The 24,596-nt window shown below is 37.1% G+C and overlaps 1 protein-coding gene across 1 annotated transcript in view; it reads right to left on the reverse strand.

Annotated features, from left to right (window-relative positions):
• DTWD2 (DTW domain containing 2) overlaps positions 1–24,596 on the reverse strand; it is a 70,854-nt gene that overhangs the window by 17,521 nt on the left and 28,737 nt on the right. The window contains exon 4 of the mRNA XM_062018596.1: positions 14,130–14,319. Coding sequence (XP_061874580.1) covers positions 14,130–14,319 — 190 coding nt within the window. The remainder of the gene's footprint in view (positions 1–14,129; positions 14,320–24,596) is intronic.

Here is a 24,596-nt window from a genome sequence, read left to right on the forward strand (position 1 = left end):
GATGAAGTTGAGAAGGCACCTTCCTACTTTGCTCAAGGGACTTCCTGAGCCTTCCTGAGCTTGTCTGGGAGTCCTTCCAAGGTGAGATCCCAGCACAGAGATGAATACCTAGAAATTGTGCATTCTGAATTAATTGCCAGGAACCAAACCTCAGCAGGAGGAGGTGCCCTGTGCCAGACACAGACACTTCCAGACAGCTCCAGGATGGACAGGCCCTGCTTCAAGATCTGCTTCCTGCTCTGTTGGTGCCCTGGAGCCTGGACCATCACTAAGGGAAGACTGGGACCGCTTAGCAGAGCTGAAGAGTCCAGTCAACAGTCTGTGCTGGAATGGCTGAGCTCAGCTCAGAAGTGTAGTGCTGAGATGCTCACACAGGAAGCTCCCCAGAAGGGACAAAGTTTAGAAGCCATGATGAATGAATATTCAAACAGCTATGATGGTAGGGATGCATGCTTTGCAGAGTCAAAGGGTGGAGGTTGTTAAAATGTTCGGTCTAGACTGGGATCTATATCCTGATCCAAAGCAACAAGAGGGTAGAGACTGAAATGCATACAGATGTTGAAACCATGGTAATGCTCTTGATATTGGTGTTTTTTAGGGACAGAGATGGAGTTTCACTGAGCACATCTAGACATTGCTTCCACTTCTGTTCCTATTGTCTGGTAAAAAGGACAGTTTTTATATGACTTGTCTATTAAGATTATGATGTCACTAAAAGCAGAACTTGAATGTAGCATTCTGCTGAGGAGAAGGATGGAATGTTTTAGGTCTAACTGTCAGAGTTTTGGTAGCAGAAGGACAGCAGGAGGGATACCTTCAAGAAGAGGCCAATGGCTGCCTGGTGGTAAAAAACAAAAAAAAAACAATAAAAAAAAGATAAAAAAGAAACAAGGAAAAGGAAAAAGAAAAAAAAAGAAAAGGAAAAAAAAAGAAAAAAGGCCAGATCAGGAGGAGAGAGGAGGAAGACAAAAAGACCACACAAGAGCAGGAGAACAAAGAAGCTGAACAAGCAGCTGACTGAGCAGAGGTCACAGCCAAGGCAGCAGCTGCACAAGCAGTGGTTGAGCAGTGTGATTCTGAAGAGACTGTCACTGCAGGGGAACTACCATGCATCAACCCTGATCTCCTGTTCCACCTGTTCCCTTACTGAAGGAATCAAAAGGGGCCTGCAGAACAAACAGGGGGAGGTGAGGCTTCACTGAGAGAAGGGGAAGACTTCCTTAGGCACATGTGTTTGTTTTTTCCTATTAACAGAACCAGTAGTTAGAGATTTGCTTACTAACAATAAATTAAGTTTATTGAAATTACACTAAAGTCAGTAAAACGGGTTTGCCTACAGCAAGCTTGGACATAAACACACTGTAAGCAAATAAGGAGTGACAGAAGGAGATAATGCAAACAGGTTGAAATGCTGTGATGGTGGAGAGAGAGGGAAATTTAGCCTATAGAAGATGTATATCCCTGGTGTAGCGGCATAATATTCAAACCTGAAAAAGTAACAATGTAATGCTACAAATAAGGAAACCCCAACAGCATATTTCCCAGCAATAATGAAACAGCATGGCAGGGTTCTGCTTCCTGCAGCTGTGTTTTCCTCAAAACTTGTTTAATGGCATTAGTTAACAGTGCAGCTCCAGCTCAACCTCAATGGCTATTTTAAAAGAAATTTGTCTCCCCTGCTTAATTTAGCCACCGCGTACAGCATCAAAAGAACAAGTGCAATTCTGCCACCTGTAGATCATAAGGCATTGCACAAAACATCCAGTCTTGCATTAGAAAGTATGAATACACAATCATCCCCATAATATGTCTAAGAACCATTGCCTCCCACCTAATACTTTATTGATAACTTTCAAAATCTGAAGCATGCATGGCTCTGTGTTTCTAGAACTTGGAATGGGGTCTTGTAAGAAAATCCAATTTTTTTCAGTCTTTTAAGAAAATTCAATTAGTTGGATTTTCCCAGTTATTTAGATGTCATAACTCATTTTTTTAATGAAAAAAGTCTAAATAAACGTAGGCCATAATCTAAAAATAAATTCATAGAAATGCAACTGCAGTTCATGTCAGGGTCACAATCTGGAAGTGACTCCTCAATGGATTTTCCTTACATGATTTTGTGCAGTTACTTTCTGAACTCCAAAGATATACAAATCCCAACAGTAAAGACACATGTGTGAAGAACAACCACATGGTCATCTGAACTTCTCACTACCTACATCTTTTGATGCCATTTATTTTCTTATGGCAAGAACAGTCAACAAATGGTCCTTATTTACTCATTTGTGTGTCACATGCAATTATAAATCTTTACCATGCTGCGCTGGTTGTCTTTCCAGTTAAAGAACAGTCAACTCTGCCATTTGCTATATACAATCCATCTCATACTTAGATCATTTCATAGAATCATAGAACGGTAGGAGTTGGAAGGGACCTTTAGAGATCATCTAGTCCAACCCCCCTGCAGAAGCAGGTTCACCTAGATCAGGTCACATAGGAACGTGTCCAGGCGGATCTTGAAGACCTCCAAGGAAGGAGCCTCCACAATCCCTCTGGGCAGCCTGTGCCACTTCTCCCTCACCCTCACAGTGAAATAGTTTTTTCTTATTTTTACGTGGAACTTTTTATGTTCCAGCTTCATCCCATTACCCCTTGTCCTGTTGCTAGCTACAACAGAAAAAAGGGATGTCCCAACCTCCTGACACCCACCCTTTAGATATTTCTAAATGTTAATAATTTGTTGGCTTTCTTTGAACCTCTTCCAGATGTCTGTGAACTTTCCTGCTTTTACTTTTTTTTAATAGGAGGGCTGTGGGACTGAAATAAACAGCATACATAGCAAACAAACATATGTGCATATAACACTACATTTTTCAGTTCTCATGGGCACTGAACTGAGGTTTTCATGGAGCTTGTTATTATAATTCCAAAATCTCATTGCTGTTGAGTAAAGCTCAGTTAAGAACTTTTTCTAAAAGAAAAACAAAAAAACACCAAACAAAAGTAAAATTAGGGTAATTTTTGGTGTATGCTTTCATGAGTTTTTATCTACAGTGAATTTCCTGTGCTATGTTTATGTCCAGTTACCGAGCCTCATAGTCTTTCTACAACTCTTCACAGCTGGGCCTTCTCATTATCACTCTACATAGCTTAATGCCATGATGAAAGTTTAACACTTATCTAGTAAACCGTCCTTTGAATTACTTCAGAATAAGCTGAACAGCATGGATTTCACTGGGGGCTCCCCTGATGACATCTCTACAAGCCATAAAATAAAATTACAATCACCATGAAAACAGACCAGTTACTGCTACCCCGTTTAATATTTTTTATGAGAGACAGTTTTTCCTCTTACAATGCTGTCCCGATTCCAAGTGGGAAAGAGTCAATTTACTTCAAGTAGCTGGTTTGTTGTGGGATTTTTTATTTGAGAACAACATGTATAACACACTGACATTTTAGTTGTTGCTAAGTAGCATTTATCCTGATATGTGGATTTTCCAGTTTCCCATGCTCTGAGAGAGCTGTGAGACAGCACGGCCAGGACGGCCTACCTGAACTAGCCAAAGGCTATTTCATACCATAGGGCATCACACTCAGTATAAAAACATGGGGCAGCTGGCAGAGAGGGGAGAATAGCTGCTCAGAGACTGGCTCAGCATCACTCAGCAGATGGTGAGCAATTGCACTGAGCATTCCTTGTCTGTCTTGGGGTTTATTCCTCTGTCTTTTTGTTATCTTCATTTTCATTTATATCATTATGACTGCTATTGTTATTATTATATTTTATTTCAATTATTAACCTGTGCTTTCCTCAACCCATGAGTTGTATTTCTTTTTCTGATTCTCCTCTCAATGCCACCAGGGGCAGAGAGTGGAGGACAAGTGTACAAGCAGCTGCATGGTGCCCGCTCACTGACTGTGGTTAAACTACAACAAGACATGTAGTTTTATTGAAGGTACATGGCAAGACCACCTGCCAAAAGTGACCTCCACACTCTGCTTCAGTCAGGCTGCTTCTGAAGAAGTCATGAAGCAAGTGAATGAAGAGCTCCAGTGATCTTGTGATACATCACATGTTTTCAATAGCTGCATTGGGCTATTTATTTATCCATGGCTCTTCTAATTCTATTATTTATCATCTTTTCCATTAATATATTTGGTATAGGTGTTACTGCAGCCTCTTTAGATGTGTGGAAGGATATCCAGAAACATAATCAATTACAGGCAGTACTAGAGGAATAATGCAACACTGTGATAATCTTAGACTGTGGAGATGTCCAGATTTCCTGATGCCCACATTCTCCAAGTCTTCACTGTTGACTGTCTGAGATAGCAATGAGGCATGACCATCCTCAAAATATTGACAATTCTAGAGCCAAATATAAATATTGTGGCTAAATCATTCTGGGTGACTTCATTCTTCTTTCAAGAATTTCCTTTGCATAAGTGTCCTGGACTTTTAAAGAATTGATAAGAATGATTTTGCCTCCTTAGAAGGGACTGCGTGTTGTTATATACACATCACAATGTCAATCTCTCAGGATATTAGCACCTTTTCTGACAAAGGTAATTTATTTGTGCCAAGTATTGATAGGTGTATAGATCAATAAAATTATGATTTTAAATGACATGTCCCTCACTAATAGCCTGCTTTGCATGAGCTGAAGTTGTTCTGACTCTATTCAAAGCTCTTCTCCAAGGTTACTGCTAATAGGTGTTCTCAAGACTGATCAAAAACTCTAGCTTCTCTAAATATTTACTAAATTACTGTACGCAGTGTTTGCCAAACCCTCTAAATAACAAAGTCTGCACAAATACATGCCTGTCATTTCTGGGTACCACGACATATAATTCTCAAGCTGGCATTTCGTACTCTCCTCTTACAGGATAAGAAATACACATTTCATTTTCAACTAGTGTTAAAACACTAGCTACGGTACGTCAGGTGTACTGATGAACCCCTAATCTCAAAGCTACCTTTCATTTTTTAAAAGCTCAATCAAGACTGCACACAGATTTGTTAAAAGTCTTTAAAAGTCATATCCTGCACTGAGGAAGCTGGTTGGGAAAATAAATCCTATATTGGGGACAGAAGGGTGAGGAGGCAGAGAGAAGAACAGCAAGCATAATCTTAACTTGTATATAAAAATATCAACTCGCTTGGTGCTTAGACCAATACAAGTATATGCTTGTACAATTGTTCACCACTAGTCACACAGATGTTAGCATACAGTACAAACTGAATCAAAAGGTAAATACCAAGGGTTAAAAATTTTCTGTAAGAAACTGGATTTTAACTGATATATGCATTTTCCTATAATAAAGGAAATATAAAGAAAACAAAATAGATGTGTCAGAAATTCTGAAGGCATGACGGGAAAGGAAAGTAACAAGTTGAATATGGGGAGTTGGACCAGATGATCTCTATAAAGGTCCCTTCCAACCACTACCATTCTATGGTTCTATGAATATCTGATCAGCAATGCTGAGTGAAATGTATAAATAGACAGGATGATTTGTTGGCATTATGCTGTTCGCATTCCTATGCCCATTTGGTAGCAGAGAAACACACCAACAAAGAATTAGAGAGTGAAAGTGACTATGAAGCTACACCCCTCAAACTCTGCTCACTCATGCAGAAGCAGGCACACCATTCAGACTCACAGTGAATTGAACTAGAAGCATAGTTACACAACCTGTGCAAATGCTAACACTGCAACTGGAATATTCCAACTTCATGAAAACACTGTGCTCTTCTGAGATATTTAGAAAGTATTTTGTGACTACAAAATGTCAAGGAATTATGGATTATAAGATATAAATACTATGCATCACAATACAGAAAGAAAAAGCAAAATCATTCTAACTGAATTACAATTTATGCTTCTTTCCCAACCCTCTGAAATAACATTTCTACTGACTGTTGGCTAGATTGAAATCATCTTAAAATTGCAGTTTTCATAGATCATGATACATTCAGTTTAAATTATTTTTGGATACCTGAATACCAACACATGAATTCCTCCCCAGTCCAAATTCTCCAAATCAAGTGTGTAGCATTTTTCAACATTTTTAAGGGATGGAGAATGCTTTTTTTTTCCTACAACTACACAGCACAAGCATAATGATCCCAATGGGCTTTTCATTGGCTGTTTAAAAAGGGAAAACAAGATAACAGGTTACAGAAATAATCCATTCAGAATTTCAGATATCAGATGCTTGGATTTCCAAGAGTGGTTTAGAAATTTTTATACATAAAGAAAACTGATTTATGTATTATCTACAGCTCACCTGTATTTTTATGTGTGTCCTTGACACTATGCTAATTTTTTCAACTCTTTTTTGGTGCTGAAGGAGTAGGAGGTCAAATGGGGTTTTTAGCCATCTGTTCCCACTAAGTTATGCTTTTCTCCTCATAAACTGAAGCAGCTTCACCCAGTGCTCTGTGATTGCTTCATACAATATACCACCAGCTGAACTGTGCCAAGCTTACCTGCTGTGCAAACCAGTTCATTCTTCCTTCTGAACTAACGGCACCCACTGCTCGAAGCTAAAGAAATACTTCTCCTGTACCGCCTTTGTAAACCGCAACAGCTGTTGCAAGAAAGCCTGCAGTACATGCTCTAATGCATGCGGCCTTTTCCTCAGTTGTGTCTATGCAAAACATTCGGGGATAATGTGCTCTCTAGACGGTGCCAGCTCACAGGCTACAAGACACGATTAATGTAATCATATTAAAAACTATATAAGTCATCTTAGGCCATACATCTCAATTTTCTGGTATAAAGTTTGTCCAGGCTCATGCTTTGTCATTCATAAAAATTCTAGACAATAAGAATTATTCTGGATCATTACATCAATTTAAATATTTCAGATAAAGTTAAATTAGATTCACAAAAGTATTTCCTCTGGGACTTTCTAGAACAGCTCAATTGAAATTTCTTCAAAGATTCTTTACAAAGAAAAAAGCTCTGCTAACTGAGCTGTTGATTAAAAGAGCTTTTTTTTGAAGATCTTTAGATTTATTAGCAATTTAAAACAACAATAGAGTTTATTAAAATATCCTACAGTATCTTTAAAATCATTCAACATAAGCAATTTGTATTACCAAAATCGGTGAAGCTGTGAAGAAACATAATTAAATGTGATCTTCTAATGCCTCCAAATTTATTGTGTCTTTGTAGTGTATCTTGCAATTAAGAATTGCTGATCTTTCATTACTAAAATAGCTCTTTTCTACCTACAGAACATTGATTAAAAGCTGAAATCACCATTTGTTGAAGAATTGGTGTTATAACAGTTTCTTTTTCATTTACAGATAATGCCTGCAGGAATTGCATCTGTCTTTTCTTTTAAAACTCTCTTTTTTTAGATGGTGTCATAGCTACCTCATTCTCTTCCCCAGACAAACACTCGCCTTCTTAAATTCCAAATATTATGACATTGTACTCAGTCCTGCAAAAGTCCATTATCAACCCCAAGTTTCTATATATTAAACAAAATTCCTTATTCAGATAGAGAACAATTTACAGAGTATTTAAATATGAACTACAACTTAGGAAATCAGGAAATAAAGCAGAAACAGGAAACAGCCAGAAAAATCCTACAGTACTGGCCTTGGTGCCTAGCTCAATGAGAAATATGAAACAACATAGTCATAGAGTGAACAAAATTCAATCTGTAAGAGAGTGCTCTTGTTTGCTTACAGACAATCTTATTATCATATTTTACCATCTGACTGCAAATTTTAAGTACTCAGAAGTTACAGGAGATCTCTAGTTTATTTCAGCACAAAATTACCAAACTTAGTTTAATATAGTGCTTAGATGTGGCCTTTGCACTGCTCCATGGTGTCTTCACTGAGCACTACCTGTCTGCTGGCAGTTACAGCATGAGTTCAGACTTACCACAGTACTACCCAGATGGCACAAGCAAAAATGAAATAACACTCAAACCGCTAAATGAGACCGTTACACTTGATCTAAGAGATTAAAGTCAGTTAGGTCACACTTAAACAAGGGAAAACTTTTTTTTTTCCCCCCACAGGACTCTATTTCTGCACTTGAAAACTCCAGCAGCTCTACATGATTTCAATAACAGGAAGTATCAACTAACATCAAATTAAAATCAAACATTATTTAGTAACAACCAAACTATCCATCATAGTTTAAAAATGTGACTCCAATTAAAAAATGGTTAAGGACAGCAAAATACTATTTCCTTTAAAAAGGGAAACAGAGGAGACTGAGGGAGGATCTTATTAACATTTACAAATGTCTAAATAGTGGATGTCAGGAGGCTGGGACATCCCTTTTTTCAACAGTATTTAGCGACAGGACAAGGGGTAATGGGATGAAGCTGGAACACAAGAAATTCCATTTAAACATAAGAAAAAACTATTTCACTGTGAGGGTGAGGGAGCAGGGGAACAGGTTGCCCAGGGAGAGTGTAGAGTCTCCTTCCTTGGAGGTCTTCAAGACCCACCTGGACATGTTCCTGTGCGACCTGATCTAGGTGAACCTGCTTCTGCGGGGGGGGTTGGACTAGATGATCTCTAAAGATCCCTTCCAACTCTACCATTCTATGATTCTATGTTTAAGTATCAGCCACAGTGGGACCAATAAGAATATCCAGCAATGTTTAATATTTCAGTTTTGGATATGGAAGCTCATCTCTATCACCACTTAGTGTCATTATGTCAAAAAGAAAAAAAACCCCATTTTGTTCAGCATAGACAATACTACTGCTTACTTTTCCAAGAGTTTTTTGGCATAATATCTTTTCATACTTTCATTTTTATTCATCCTATCACTTCAAAGTCTTTTTCAGTTCCATTTTGCATTAGACAGGATTTCAGAATTTTAAAAGAATCATTTGAATATTAAATGATCTGGTTTTTGCCCATTATTTTAATAACAGCCTCTGGGATACTAATTACAATTTACATTCCACTACAAGGCTTAAAAAAAAAAAATTAGACAGGTAAAATGACAAAATACAGATGTATTTATTCCATATCTCTTTCACTTTTGGGAAATGCTCATACCATATGAGCATTTACAAAGCTAGGTTCAATTTGGTTTGTATTTAACAGCATCAGATTAAGCCACTGTTTACCAGGATCATACACTTACACAGCACATGCTGTGACCAGACACTGCTGTGGCAAAATTGCTACTGAGATTTATATAAGACAGACTAGTTTAAACTGATTGCTTAAAAACTATCTCAAGGACATACACACAGTCAGGAAAATATCATTTTAAAACTCAAAATGTCAACACTTGAATTAAACACTGGAGTCTCTTTAGGGATGTATCACCTTCAATACTTGACTATCTCATCTAGTACTCCAATACCACTTGTCTTCTCTCCCTAGAAAAGACAAGGCTCAGGGGCACCATGAGTATTTCCATACGTAAAAGGTAGCTACAAAGCAGACAGAGGCTCTCTCTTCACAAGAAGCTTCATGGAGATTACAGGGTGCAATGGTACAAGTTTCTCTGGAAAGAGACTAATCTCAATAAGAATTGTTTTCCTGTGCGAGCAATTAATTATCACAAAAACCTCCCTGGGGATTTAGTAGAGTCCCCATCACTGCAGGCATTCAAGAGGTGAACAGAAAAAGTGCTAAATCATCTAATCTAGGCTTCCTTTCCCCCCAAAATGGAGAGCCAGATGATGTTTTGGCCCACTCAAACTCGGCCATCATATCATTCTGGCCCAGCAGAATTTTGTAGGGTCTTCCATGTTGAAGAAAAAAATCTATAACACAAAAAAGTGGTCCCACAAGGAGAACTGAAGAAGTTAATTATAAAACATGAGAAAAAGTTTGAAAGGACCATAGTAAATTCTCAAATGTATGGCAAGGTCTAACTTCAGAAACTTGGCAGTTCTCAAGAGTCTCTATGGACCTCTGTTCGGAATAATTGCCTTTGACAATCTTTAAGATTTCACTCATGGATTTTTCATTCTTACCATGAGATCAAATTGGTCAGATAACCCAAAAGACCTAATAGAACATTTTTAACATTGAGTTCTTCCATAACAATAATGTATAGACCAGATTAATCACTTCTGTCCTCTCAGAAACTTGCTGCAATTAGAAGTATATGGGGCAGAATTCAGACTAGTAAACCAGCAGAATCTATTTTTCTCATAGATAAGTTTCTTGTCAGGTGTTTGTGACAAGCACCTCAGGTGATGTTCTAGTTACATGAGCATGACCAAATTCATTTATTTGTAACACAGGAGGTTAAGTAAGAAGATAACTTATCTTGAAGCATTACTGGACAAAATGGCTCAACTATCTCTTTTCATTTTTTCCTGTTACATTAATTCTGCTGGTTTATACATGACTGCTCATCTTTTTGTACATTTGTTTAAATAAAAGGCATAGTTCACAGGGAAAATTAAACTATAACACAAGGAACAAAATTTCAGTATTATGTTTTTTAAAGAAGGTACCTGGAAGATACTTTATCTCCAGTATCTTTCCCATATGGAAAATTCCTTTGATTATTCTCAAAAAGTTATCTGGTGTAATCAACCATTGTTTCATTAGCTGGTAAACTCCCAATTTTTTTTTTTTTTCTCAGGAATAATAAGCAAGAGTGAAACAGACAGAAATAATTCTCACCATGGAATAAACTGAAATGGGATATATATAATCAACAAAATTCCATGTTAAGAATTGAAGAGAAAAAAAACCCAGTCTTGTAGTTCACAATACCAGATAAGGAACAGGCTGGTCTAGATGATCTTTAGAGGTCCCTTCCAACCCCTACCGTTATATGGCTATGATTCTACCACAGCTATTATTATCAGGAAATGGCAGTAAGCTAAGCTAAGTAAGAGCCCAGAAGCTAATATCAACATCATAATGAAAAGGAAATCAAAGATGATATCTAGAACAGAGAGCTAACAAAATGGATTACCTAAACACCATTCTCTCTCATATTATAACACTCCTAGTGACCTGATCTGCCAGAAACACTATGGACAAACACAGGTAGTAGTTAAGTGCCATAATGACAGTCACCTGGAACATGCTCAAACAACAGATCTACCAAAAATCAGAATTCACTACTGAAGACAGCCTAACTGTCAGCAGGTAAAAAATCCTAAAACACTGATCAGGTGTTAACTTTCTAGAGGAAAGTAGCATGAAATGCAAACAAAGTTGAATAACACATAACAAACGTAAATTAGGCAGTTTTAAAATCACTGGACAGACCAAGACCTTTAGAAAATGTGCAATACACTTCTGTTTGTTCCAGATTTTCTGTCTTACATGAAACCATTAAGAGGAAGTTCTGTCTACAGCAAGTACATAAGAGAAGGGAAGCAAAAAAGAGGGCCATCTAGAACACCCAGACTAGCCCTCAAGTTAATTTTCAAGAAAGGGACAAATATCACAGAATAAATAGATACAAAAGGGCTTCTGTGGAATAAGGGGCTGGAATTTAGCTTCGATCACTGGATTTTATGGATTTCATGTTTGAGAATATTCATCTATTTTGGGAAAAAAAAAAAAACCCAAAAAGCAGCAGAAAGCCAGCAATAAGCAGGGGCTCTGACTAACAAAGCTAAAACTACATTTGCAAGTTTCAAAAGAAATCGACAAGAATGACAAACAATTCTTTTTCAATTGAAATGTATCTCCTAAGTTCCTAGATGTAAATTCCATCTGTTTCACCATTTTCCTCTGAAAACCAAAACAATTTGACTAAAACCTAGAATCTACACTTCTGTTTCACTTACACCAATATAACCAAATTGCCATACTACCAACAGTAAGAGCCTAAAAACAACTCTCAGATTCTATAAAAAACAGATTTCGTCCCCTGAAGGGAACTATTTATAATACTCACAGTAGCTCTTTTTTTTTTTTTTCATTAGCAGCATGTTGACTAACAGTACTCAAACTATCCTAGTATCACAGCCCTAAGGCTTTGGCTTTTAAGACTGCAAATTCCCATCTCCTTTGCCCTCCTGCAAGAGCAGTCATGTCTTCACTGATCAAAAGGTGATCCTGCAATGAAGATAATATTTCTTGTAAGTAAAACTGTTGGTATTAATATATCTTACAATATACTTTCAATAATGCCTCTGAATGGAAATGGCAGCTTTGTCAAGAAACTACACATGGACAAAGAAATCTAATCTTGTGGAAATACATACAAAACAGAAAGAAAATCCTTGTTTATATCACCCAGTGGGCAGTACTTTTTATATGTTTAAAAATTTCCGTCTGCAACACACAGTTATAACAATATATGGGTAGAAATATCTTACAGATATACCATCTACAAGAACCCAAATGATCAGGACAAAATTCTGCCCCACTTTGCCCTGCAGCAAAGCTGGTTTTGTATGTGATTTAGGACAGCCAAATTGAGCTAGCTGATGGAAATAAGTATTTCAGAACACTTACATGGTTTTGTACACACTGGTGTCCAGAAGTTTTTAAAAATCACAATAGATGAAGAACTGCAAATTAGTTTCAAACTAGAACAAAAACCGGAGTTAGGACAGCTACTTACAGAAGATCTGTGTTGACTGCATTTGCCAGCTCAAGGAGGTGGAGATCTTTTCTTTCAAAAGAGCCTGCAGCTCTTCAGCTCTCTAGGAGCTGTGTGCTCTGCCACCTTCAGTTCCCCAGCAATGTGACCGTGAGGGAACGGGACAGGAATACAATCAAGAATCTCATTGTAAGAACCAATACAAGAGAAAAACTAAAGCAATGGGAGCACTACACTTTAGACAACACTTTGACTTCCAAACAAGTTCAAACTTATGGTATTACAGACAAGTTCCAGACACAGATGAAACTTAATGGTTTGACCAGATTTTCCATGCTTCACTGACAAACATTTGACAAAAATACGAAACAAATAAGCTGTATTTCCTTCCAAAGACTTAAAAATAATCTAAACAGTAACACTTTTCAACTTCTGTGTTTAGATGTTGGTTATGAATGAGGCACAATGTAGATACAAAACTGAAGTGTGCAAAACTGGAGTCTTTGCTAGAAAATCTGTACTTTGAGAACTTAACTCAGACACACCATTGTAGTACATAAAGAAATGTCACCTGGTGTGTCTATATCACATAAATGGAAATGAGTTCAATCCAATAACAAGAGAGAAACTTAATAAATGCAACTGTGTCACACAAGATTAAGTTGTAGCTTCAAAATCTGCATTCAAGATTCCTGTGCCAAAGCCCCACCAAAGATGCAATTATCCACTAAAAAATTCCTTGAAAAGTAGTGTCACACCATCCACAACGCAGCAACCAGAACCTATGTCCACTCATGTGATTAACATTGCATTTCAATGTAGAGTATTGTCATTTGGGCAGGGACAGATGTAGTAATTGGATAGCCACAGCTTAATAAGCCCTATTGGCAGTTCAGAAGGGACAGTGTTATCACAGAATTATAGAATGGTAGGGGTTGGAAGGGACCTTTAGAGATTATTTAGTCCAACCCCTCTTAAAATAAAAAACTAAACAAATGGAAAAAGAATAAAAAATAAAAAATCCATATCCCATCAACAGCCAAAAACCTCAACCCAACAATCCACAAATAGTCATTTTTTTCATTCTGCTTAAATTCTAAGGAACATTTGCCAAAAGTCAGAAAGTTTTTAACATGATCAAGAACAAATACACGGCAGTGTGACATTTTCATAAGAGGCTACAAAATTTTCCTGTCAGCTTTCTTATTATGCAATGCAAAATACTTCCACAGGGGGAAAAAAATATTTGTTTACTTATATATGTTCTAACATCTTAGGCAATAGGCAAACATTTTCTACACAAACCAGTTTTAAACTTTTCAAATTAGGGATTCACTAAGAAGTTAGATGCATTAACTCAAAACAAACAAAACCACATTTCAAGCTACAAAGTGAAAATTTCAATATCTACAGTCATCTTTCTGATGATCTTAAGGGTTGTTTTATTTAATTGTTCAAATTTTCCTTGTCACTTGATCACAGCTGAGAAGGAAAAAAAAAGACTTCCATGTCTTTCCTCCCCACCTCTGACTTATTGGCAGATCAGAAAGCAAGCACCTATTAGAGACACTTAAAATTTTTAGTTTACATGTTATAACTCACCTGCTTGGGAAGCCGGAAGAGAGAATTCTTGTAAAATATATCTTTAGCCTGACTCCATGTTCCATCGATGATGATCATAACAGATGGATTAGAAGACATCACAGCAATTTCTTCCAAATTGGTTGCTTCAGCTCCAGGATACAAAATTAGAGTACTGGGGTTTCTGCATATAGTTGCTAATTCGGGATACCTTCAATGCATAGACATACAAAATAACAACAATTCTTAAAAGTTTCCATGACAATCATATACTTCCAGATATTTCAAGTTAGTAATTACCCCATGATAACCTCCAAATCTACTTAAGATTCAGAAGTATCCTATCACTCGGCTAGCACTTTCTCCTTCCAACATCTGAAATGTTGGTTCTCCTTCAACTCCTAAGGGGGAGGGAAAAATCACCCACAGAAATAATTAATGGAAGACTGGTAGAGCAATATATCAAGAATATTTTCCAATGCTTCAATCATTAAGTGTCTAATGTCTGTCAGAAACAAAGATTCTTTGAATTTTGTACCAAAACTTAACATACGTATCCTAGCAAAATACTACAATCACCTCGTTTTGATCCTTGTGTACAGAAAGAACATCAGCGATTCATGGTCCACATCTACAGGATATTTTAAAAAAAATTACCATCTCCATTTATCTCTTTTTTTTTGTTAATTACTGCTTCAACAGCTACAGTCCCTAAACTTGTACATTCTCTTCTTCCTTCCTGTTGCCTTCTACATGTGCTAAAGGTACTAGAGAAAAAACTGCCATCTATTAAGTGCTCACCCAATGTACTCGGAAATTCCTGAAGTTTTTGCAAAACATCACTGTCAGTCAGTTAATAAAAATCTTTGGAAGGTATTGTCATTTAAGTAGTACAAGCAGCCCCAAAAAGCACCTAGTTAAGTAGGCTATTAAGGAAGGATCTGAGAAAAAGCTGGTATTTTAATAGTAGTATCATCACGTGGCCTTCATAATTGTCTGAGTCAGAAAGGAGGGAAAACAAAGCAAATGCTGACCTTCTGAAGTATGCAGCAAAGAAGCATAAGTTAATTCTGCATAATAATTCAGAGGTTACAGTGAGTAACTGATGTGGCAGGAGAAGTGCGGTATGTAATTGAAATAGCATGTGACTATTTGCACACTAAGGTTGAAGGGAACCCTGTACAGCTTACCAGAGAAAACACAGTGTATCAGAACAAGGTTAACAACAAAAATCAGGCTCTCCATGCAGCCTATCAAGAACCACTAAGTGCAAGAGTATGGAGACAAGACACAGGCAGGATGTAGATATGTTAAGTTCACACAGAGAAATTCCAAGTAGCACTGGGACCCTACATCTTTTAAGCTCCAGGAGCTGGGCACTCCTCCAAAAAAATCAAACAAGAATCTCCTTTCTTAAGGGGGAGGGAGATGTTACAGAAGAAATAAATAGTTAATAACAGGGTTTGAGTTGCTATATATTAGATGTACTTAAAATCTGTGGACTACATTATTACTCTGGGGACAGATGTGAAAACACAATTTCATCACTGTTAGGTTCCAGCAGAAATGCAATGCCTAAGGTCTTGAGATCCCAAGCTTAAGACTCATACAGGACCATATGAGAAATGTCTGAAATTAAAGAGGACCCGAATTCAGTGTACCAATAAATCCACAGCCAGTCGTCCGATATTTGACCATCTTTGACCACTCTCATCAGTCCAGACTGATTCAATATTATGTGGTTCATTACTGTCAATAGTATTTACTTTAAAAAAGTAACAAACTTTCCTTCCAGAATGAATGGTAAAAGTAGTAAATGGAGACAGGAAAACTGTAAGATAGATCTGTGGCAAGTAGAAGTATATGGAAAATTCTCTGCCCATCATTTTTTTAAACCTTACTTACATTATGGTAATTTGGTATCATTCTATCTATCATTTAATCAAGAACCATGCTACACAAACACAAAAGCAAGGGGATAACTCACTCCAGGCTACCTGAACTCAAGACTTCAACCTAGAAAATTGATCGTTATTTTCAGATGTTTGTCTTAAGAACTCAGCTTCTCGAAGAGCAAAGTATCCTAATTCTAAGATAGCAGAGCTTTAGAATCATTAACATTTCTTAGATGACTTTAAAAGATAGTAAAATAACAAATTCTTTAACATAATCCAAAGCCAAAATGATTATGAATCACTACAAGATCATACTATGAACACTACAACTGACATCTTCGAAACATGATTCAGTTGAAAACAACAGTTTTCAATGCATACTTATGCAAGAATTCCAGTCATACCAGTTTACAACACTTTACATACAAAAGCAAAGGCAGTAGAGTGGTTTAAACAAATTCCATACAATTGTCCCACAAATTTAACCTAGGATATGAGGGCTGACTATGCATGTACTGTTGTTAGAACTTGTAGCATTTTACAAACTAGTAGGAACTGCTGCTTCAAAGAGTTTACTGTCCACAGACTTAATCCTAGGGTGACACTGAGCACATGAAGAGAATTATTTGATGTGCTTTCCTTTCACAGGAACCAGTTATCAGAAATATGTGATGTGCAACCCATTCTAGGTTATGGTTCACACTGATAGTCATAGTCCACATTAGTAGCTTTATTAAAACATGTGCCTTCCACTCATAAAACCTGATTGTTCTTCCTTCCTTAGAACTGCACAGGAGAAATGAGGTAAACATAAACATCCAGTGATGTGCTTAGAAAGGGATATAGTTTCTACAAAACAAGTTCCAAAAAAATTGTGGAAGTATTTCTATAGAGACAGATCCTGTTACTTTCTCTGCAGGTTTTATATTTGCTGGGGTTTAAGGCTTTGCTTCCTATTAGTTTGTTGCTGATGCATAATGTAACTAGATATTTGCTACTACCACCAGTAGTCACATAGTAGACACATACTACCACCACCAGTCCCCCACATTTAATTAGATCAATGAAGAAATGAAAAGCCTCAGTAAAAGATTGATTTTGTATCTGGTAAATAAAAATGAATCTGTTAAAACAAATTGATATGGCATTCAAAAGGCAAATAACATTCACTTCTCACAGGCACTTAGCAAGAATTTGCTTCTGAAATGCTTGCTTTGGATAAACACTGTTATGTACTGTACTTAATCATTCAGTACTTCTGAAATACTGCTATAGAGCGGGATTTTCTCTACAAAAGTCAGATGTTTTTAAAAGAAACTTGCTGGAAACAATTGTGAAAAGTCAGCCATTTCACTACAATGCTGAAATACAGCTGTTGTCTGATACAATTTTTGAAAACTTGATCCATATCCTATGGTACAACTTCATTTTCCATATAAGTTTCTACCTGCATGCTTAAGCTTCATACAGTATGTAAGTAGGAATTAGATTTCATTTTCACAGACCTTTACTTCTAAAAGTAAATGCAAATAATCCTGCTATAAAAACACATTCAAACAATGTTAATTTTTATTTTTGTAATACCAATAATTTATTCCATTGTTTAAGTACAAGAGTGATTTGAGACAAATAGTATGGCTTATTAAAAATAGAGGAGACAATTTCATAAAGGCTAACATTTGCATTCACGATGACTCATGAAATATTAAGGGATATATGCCAGTTTTGAACACTTCTCAGAGCTACAGTAGATGCTTCTTGTTTAGTCCTGTGCTACCCAGAAAATATATTTTTCCTTTTTATCCCTGCCTAAATTTCCCCTGAAAAACAAAGGTCGAGTCAAAAAACCACAGTACCAAATCAGCTAGCAGTCCAGACTGCCTTGTTCTGAATGCCTAAACAGAACTTTCAGACCATACACTAGATGACCGCACTGGGAGGTATATAAGCAACTTAGCAAGACATATCTCTAATCTCAAGTCCTCCAAATTGCTAAAATTTGAGAGAGGAATTAAGTAAGTCTGACATTGCTTGCAGTCACTCTTCTGTGACTTTTATCGTATCACTCTTCTTTATCTTCTGTAGTGGTGTTTGTTTTAAATTCAAGCTGATTTCATTTAAATTCAGGAACACAATTTTGTAGTCCATCTAGACTTGTATATGGATGTGGTCAGTCCCTCACAGATGGTCTCTGTCGCTTCTTTCTCCTCAGAGGAGGACTCCTTGCATTCTTTCACTGCTCCAAAGCAGTGTCCCTCCCATGAGACACAGCCCTTAATGAACCTCTCTGACATGAGTCTTTCCTGAGGGCTGCAGCTTCACAAACTCCTCCAGCGTGAGACTCCTCTGGGGCAGCAGCATTCTGGGCACCTTCTGCTGCAATGCCACCCTCCTGCAAATTCACAGCCTCCCTCTGGACACAGTCAGTACTCCTGGTGTGAGGTCTCTACAAACTGCCAACAAATCTCAGCTTTACCACTCCTCTCTACAGGTGGCAGGGGGAGAGCTGCCATGTCACTATGGGATGCATGGGGGTTTCCGCTCTAGCACATCTCTCCCTCTCTTCCCTCACTGACCATGGGATCTGCATGGTCACTTCTTTCTCCTCCAACTCCTACCACCAGAAAAAGAAGAAAGAACAGGAAGAACCCTCTTCTTCCAGTTTCTCCTTAAAAAGTGATTGTGCAAGTGCCCAATTGGCTCAGCCCCAGAAGTAGGTCTGACTCAGAGCTGCGGAAAGTTTCAAGCAGCTTCTTACAGAAGCCATCTTTACAGTCTTCCCCATTACTGGAAACAGGTTCACACAAACCCATGACATAGATAAATAACATAGAGCCTCTACTATAATCTGGGGGGTTTTTTTTCCCTTTTAAACCAAACAATTGTATAAACAAATTATCTTTGGTCTACAGGACAAATAATGACAAATATTTTTAAGGTTTAGAAATCTCTGATTTTACAAATAAATATTTTAGCATTTACTAGAGAAAAGGGTCATAGACTTATTATATAACCTTTTTTAATCTTTGAAAATGTGGATATAAAATAACTTCATTAGCAAAAGCACTGATAAGCACTGTTAGTGAAAAACTATCATTACCAATGTCAACAAATAACATTGGCTTTTACAATACAAACATGTAAATATAGTTATCTGTAGTGGGATTCTAGTATGTGATACCAAGTTTCTTATTACTGTCACAAGTGGAGTTGGCCTGCAAGATTTAATAAACTAGAATAAAAAGGAAAAATGTGTAATAATGACTTGTTTTCACTGTCTTCCATTATTCCAGTTTCAATTTCCTTCTCTTTTCTCATGTGTTTAAATGAAAACAAAAATAGACCATAGGCTAGTCACGAAATGAAAACTACTTCCAGTCGGTACTATTAAGAGTACTAATAGGTTTTTCTAGAAAAACGATTTAACATTTAAACATTTATGTTTAAAAACCTGAATTCTGAGTAATATGCCAATAGTCATATTTGGTAACATGGACAGATTATTTTTTAAAATTAATGCAATGGCAGGCAAAGGTACAGTCCTATCAAGACATGAGAAGTAGAGACATTACCTTGACAAGTTTTTGGTTGGTTAGCTGACATCAATGCTAATTTCCTCAAATATTTAATGACTTCCTTGATGAAAGAGTTTATTGCAAACTCCTCCTTCCCCAACTCCCCAAAAGAACTTCTTCAAAAAAAAAACCCGAAAGCAATCCAACAACAACAGATTCTTACGCATTAAAACACAGATCTACACATTATACTGAAGAACACTTTTCTCCTTTTCACTGCAATCAGGAACCTCTTCCTATCTACTGCTAATACAACATAAAACTTACAAAAATATTTTATGGCTATTCTGGCATCATGGAAAAATGGAAGAAAATCAATATCTAGTTTTCTCATACAGAAAAATCACTCTTTTTACAGAAGAGTAGCAGTAATGATTTGGTTAAGTTATATACACAGATTCTTTAAGCAATTAAATAGCAGAGAAACCCAGACAGCAGTACTTGCTAATACCCAGAAGCCATAATCATAGTCTAAGCAACTTACTCTACATAAAACATACACCCAGACTAAGAGGTCTAAACCTCTCGCAAGCAGAATGTAGGACTCATATCAAAAGGCAGCCAGAGAAACTGCAGTAATTTTAACAGGCTTCTATTGAATTTTTTACTAAGCCATCTTAAGATGTCTTTATATAACACAAACTAGCTATCTATTAACATCTCTAACAATTTTAAAATTTTCATTTCAATACAGACTCCTTTCCCCATTAAGCCTGTAAAACTTCAATTAAACATTTGCTTACTATAATATCTGTATCACATTAGTTCTAACTCAATTTCTTTAATTTAGGATGTTAACCACATGCAGTCTAAAAGTCAGTACTTCTTCAAAGTCCTTGTTTTGGAAAGGTGGACAAAATTGAAAAAAAAGTCAGGAAAACTGAAGAATTCTGGTAGTGTCACCACCAGAGACAAAAATAATCTTCCATTCCTTCTAGTAGAGGAAAAATTCTCCAAACATCCCCTAAGCCCAAGCAGGACTTTCAAAAACTACCAGAACAGCAGGAAAAGTCCGTACCTTACCTTAATTCCAGCTCAAGGTATAACAAGAAAACAAAGCAACTGTACAGAGAAAATACTTCAGAATAAAACTTCTAAATACAGCAAAAATATCTAAGCAAACTTGAAACTGATGCCCAGGAAATAAGCACGTATTTGAAATGGCAGAAGCAAACAGAATATCTAGAAAAGCCACATAATTTTAAAATGAATTTCATCCACTTCTCAAAAAAAAAGAAGTGTTTTGCTTCAAAAAGTAATGCAGTTGTTTCTCATCTGTAACTTGGGCTAATGCAATTAATTCCACTGTAGACATTGAGTATTCACAACTAATTATTTCCAAGTGAAACAAAGAGAATAAATTACAAATACCAGGTAATTCTACCTTTTACTTGATCTGAGAAAAAAAAGAAAAAAAAAAAACAGTGCAATTTTTAGCACTAATTCACAAGGCTGTTGCTAAAGCAGGCCCATAGGCATCACCCTGCTAAAACTCCAGACCACTGTATTGCTGGTCACCACATTTACTTGCACAGTTCTTTCCCTGCAAAAAGTAAGAGTATGCATTTGAAAACAAGGAGTCTGTAACATCAGATCTTCTCTTCTACTACTCTGAAGCATAATCTTTAAGAACAGAAGCCATAGAAGGATTATATGCTGTGTTGAGTTCATGTGGCAAGGTCTCCATAGAGGAGCTCCAGAAGTATCCTTGTGATGGCACCCAATGGAAAAGACAATTTATAAATTCAAAACTGGCTGAAGTTACAAATTTTCCCAAATGCTCCAATTAATTTCTGAGCTAAATTACTGAACTATATGAGAGTTGGCATAAATACTGTACAAGGTGCACTGGAGATTTCTGTATCTTGATTTCAGAGAGGAATGCAAATAAACTTGTGATTTCCTCCTCGCAGCCCTAAGTAACAGAGTAGACAATGCAGGAATGTTTGCATCTGTTTTGCTGTTAGTGGTCATTCATTAGAGCACATTTTGTTAACATGCACAGAATTGGGGTTTTTTTTAATCTGAAAAGGCAAAATTACCACTCCCAAACTGCAAGAAGTACAAAGTGAAACTTAAAGGCAATAGTAACACAGCTGTTTATATGGTATCAAATTACAATAATTCAAATTTTTGACATGTTAGACTTTAGATACAGCTATCTCTGTTCAACACCTGTCAGAAATCCCTGTAGAGATGAACAAATGGTATTGTTATTCAAAAAAATTGCTTGCAAAAACCTTATTAGTAGCTTAAAAAGAACGACTCCCATAAGTTATATTTTACTCATTAATATGAGATCATAGTTGGTTTTCCCTTAATACTTCCATACTGATTAGCAAACCTACTGCCTAAGGAATGTACAGTTATTGTTTGATAGAGTCCTATGAAAAAGATATTACTACACTTTGCTCTTCCCTCTCCTCATTCCCCTTCATGGAACTATTATCTCTTTTAATAAAGAGTACCTTAATAGACATTCTTCAAATGTAAACTGCAGTATGTTTTTATGAAACATATACATCGAAACAACAGACATCCTAGTTACCCCTCTATCCTTCTCCACGCTTTTTAATTTTTTTAATTGGTCTTGCCCACTGTATCACATGTGGTCACAATAACATTCCATTTTCGGTGCAGGGCTTGCAATTTAGATCATGTAAAGCAAACTTATTGATGACTGTCTTTCACAGGGCAGACTTTTGATTTGATCTGCCTTTCAAGTGTGTCAGTATCTTGACCAAACAGGCATCTTGGCTCCTCTTTAACACCTTAATCATTGCTATCATGCAACTTCCATAATCCAGTGAGCGTTTGATAATCTTTTTTTACTGGAGTATTCTCTGCACAAATGTAGAGAACCAGGCACTGCCAGAAGCAGTAGCACACATTTAAACTTACTGCTGGCAATGGCCAAAGTCATAACTTTAGGATCTAGAAGAAACATTTCACACATATATCAGTCCCCTCTTACAGGGGTACTTAAGAAAAAGTTCAGTGAAGTATTTTCCAAGCGTCATTGTTTGAATATAGTTGTAGTGGTTTTCCCTGTGTCAGGTTTTTTGGTAGCGGGGGGGGGGGCGGGGGGGGGTGATGCTTCTTTAAACAAAGGCTTGCCAGAGGCTTCCCCTGTAGCCCATACAGTTAGGGCCCGTCAGTTCTAAGATGGACCCTGCACCTGACCCAGGCCCAGACAATTAGTGAGTGAGGTAACACCTCTGTGAATAACATATTTGAGAAAGACAAGAAGTTGTTGTGCAGTTGCAAAACTGCAGCAGCAACAGGGAGTGAGAATGTGAAAACATCTCCACAGACACCAAGGTCAGTGGAGAAGGAGGAGGAGAAAGGTGCTTAGGCCCTGAGAAAAAGGCTTCCCTGTGATATGTGGTGAGGACAATGGTGAAGCAGTCCATGGAGGACCACTGGGAAGCACAGACCCACTTGCGGCCTGTGGAGGAGCCCACACCACAGCAGGTGGATGCCTGAAGGAGGCTATGACTACATGTAACAGGCCTAACATCTGTACTAATAAAGTATGTCAGACACACCAAGTATTTTATATTTACATAAAATTTTACCTCCAATATGGCAGTGATATTAACCCCACAACCTCCTACATCATAGAATCACAGAATGGTAGAGGTTGGAAGGGACCTTTAGAGATCATCTAGTCCAATCCCCCTGCAGAAGCAGGTTCACTTAGATCAGGTCGCATAGGAACATGTCCAGGTACGTCTTGCAGACCTCCAAGGAAGGAGACTCCACAACCTCTCTGGGCAGCCTGTTCCATGGCTCCATCACCCTCACAGTGAAATAGCTTTTTCTTATATTTAAGTGGAACTTTTTGTGTTCGAGCTTCATCCCATTACCCCTTGTCCTATTGCTAGCTACTATAGAAAAAAGGGGTAATCCTTGCTTGCCATACTAACATTATACTAGGTTCACTGTAAATCTTTAAAAATATTAACAACTCAGAAAAGTGCTATTTTTACAATACCACTGTTCAGTAAGTACTCATGCCAAACTATTTATGTTTAGTTTAAGCATTTTAACGAGTAACTGTAATATCTGATAACGACATAATTAATTAAAAAAGGGTCAGAAGTTAGTCTTTGAATATTTGGGGAAAAAATCTCATAAGTAACCCACAGAATCGGTCTTTTAATTCAGAAATGGCATCTGATAATTCAAGTCACCATGTAAACATCACATACTTTCAGTAGAATTAAAATACCAGATTGCAGGAAGAACAGACAATACTGGGAAAAATATCACAGATTAGCACTTAAAAACAATTAATCATTTCTTATCTTTAGCATTACTGTCATTTATATGTTGAAGATATCAGCTTCTTCTGTGCTCCTCATTAGATTGGGATGCTGATTATAAGCACAGGAAAAATGTAATTTTTTAGCCCTAAGATAAATGAGGAAAAAAACAACCTACATACACTTGGGTAATAAACTTGCCTTCCCCTTCAAGAGAGAGGCACTGAAGACTGAAAGAGCTACCCAGCTCAGAGCTACCACTGAAGACTGAAAGAACTAATCAGTTCATTCTCATCTGAAAGTAGACCTCTTCTGACAGCTACAGATTAACAACTGTCAGTTTGCTGGTCAGTATGCCACTGCTAGAGCTGTTGTGATCGAGACAAAAACCAAAAATATGTATGTCATGATTTTCACTCAAATCCATGCTGACAATTATTTATGCTCCCAAAGGGTACCCTAAAGTGTTCTAAGTTTTCAGAGGTATTGCCAAGAGCTGCTGGATCCTGTGATAATACAAATATGCCTGCTACCATTCTACTGCTATAATTTACAAATGTATAGGGAAACTATCAAGGACATCACTTTCCCAGGTCTACCACATTGTAGAGTTTCTATATGTATGCAGAGAAAGAATGTGTTTACCTTATTACCCCTCAATTTGCAGGCAGTGTTCACATACAAAATCAGTGCAAGCACATATTTATAGTTATATTATTTCTATTTCCTTCAAATCCATGCACTCCTGGT

Source organism: Colius striatus, chromosome Z, assembly GCF_028858725.1.
Source record: "Colius striatus isolate bColStr4 chromosome Z, bColStr4.1.hap1, whole genome shotgun sequence".
Classification (NCBI taxonomy): domain Eukaryota; kingdom Metazoa; phylum Chordata; class Aves; order Coliiformes; family Coliidae; genus Colius; species Colius striatus.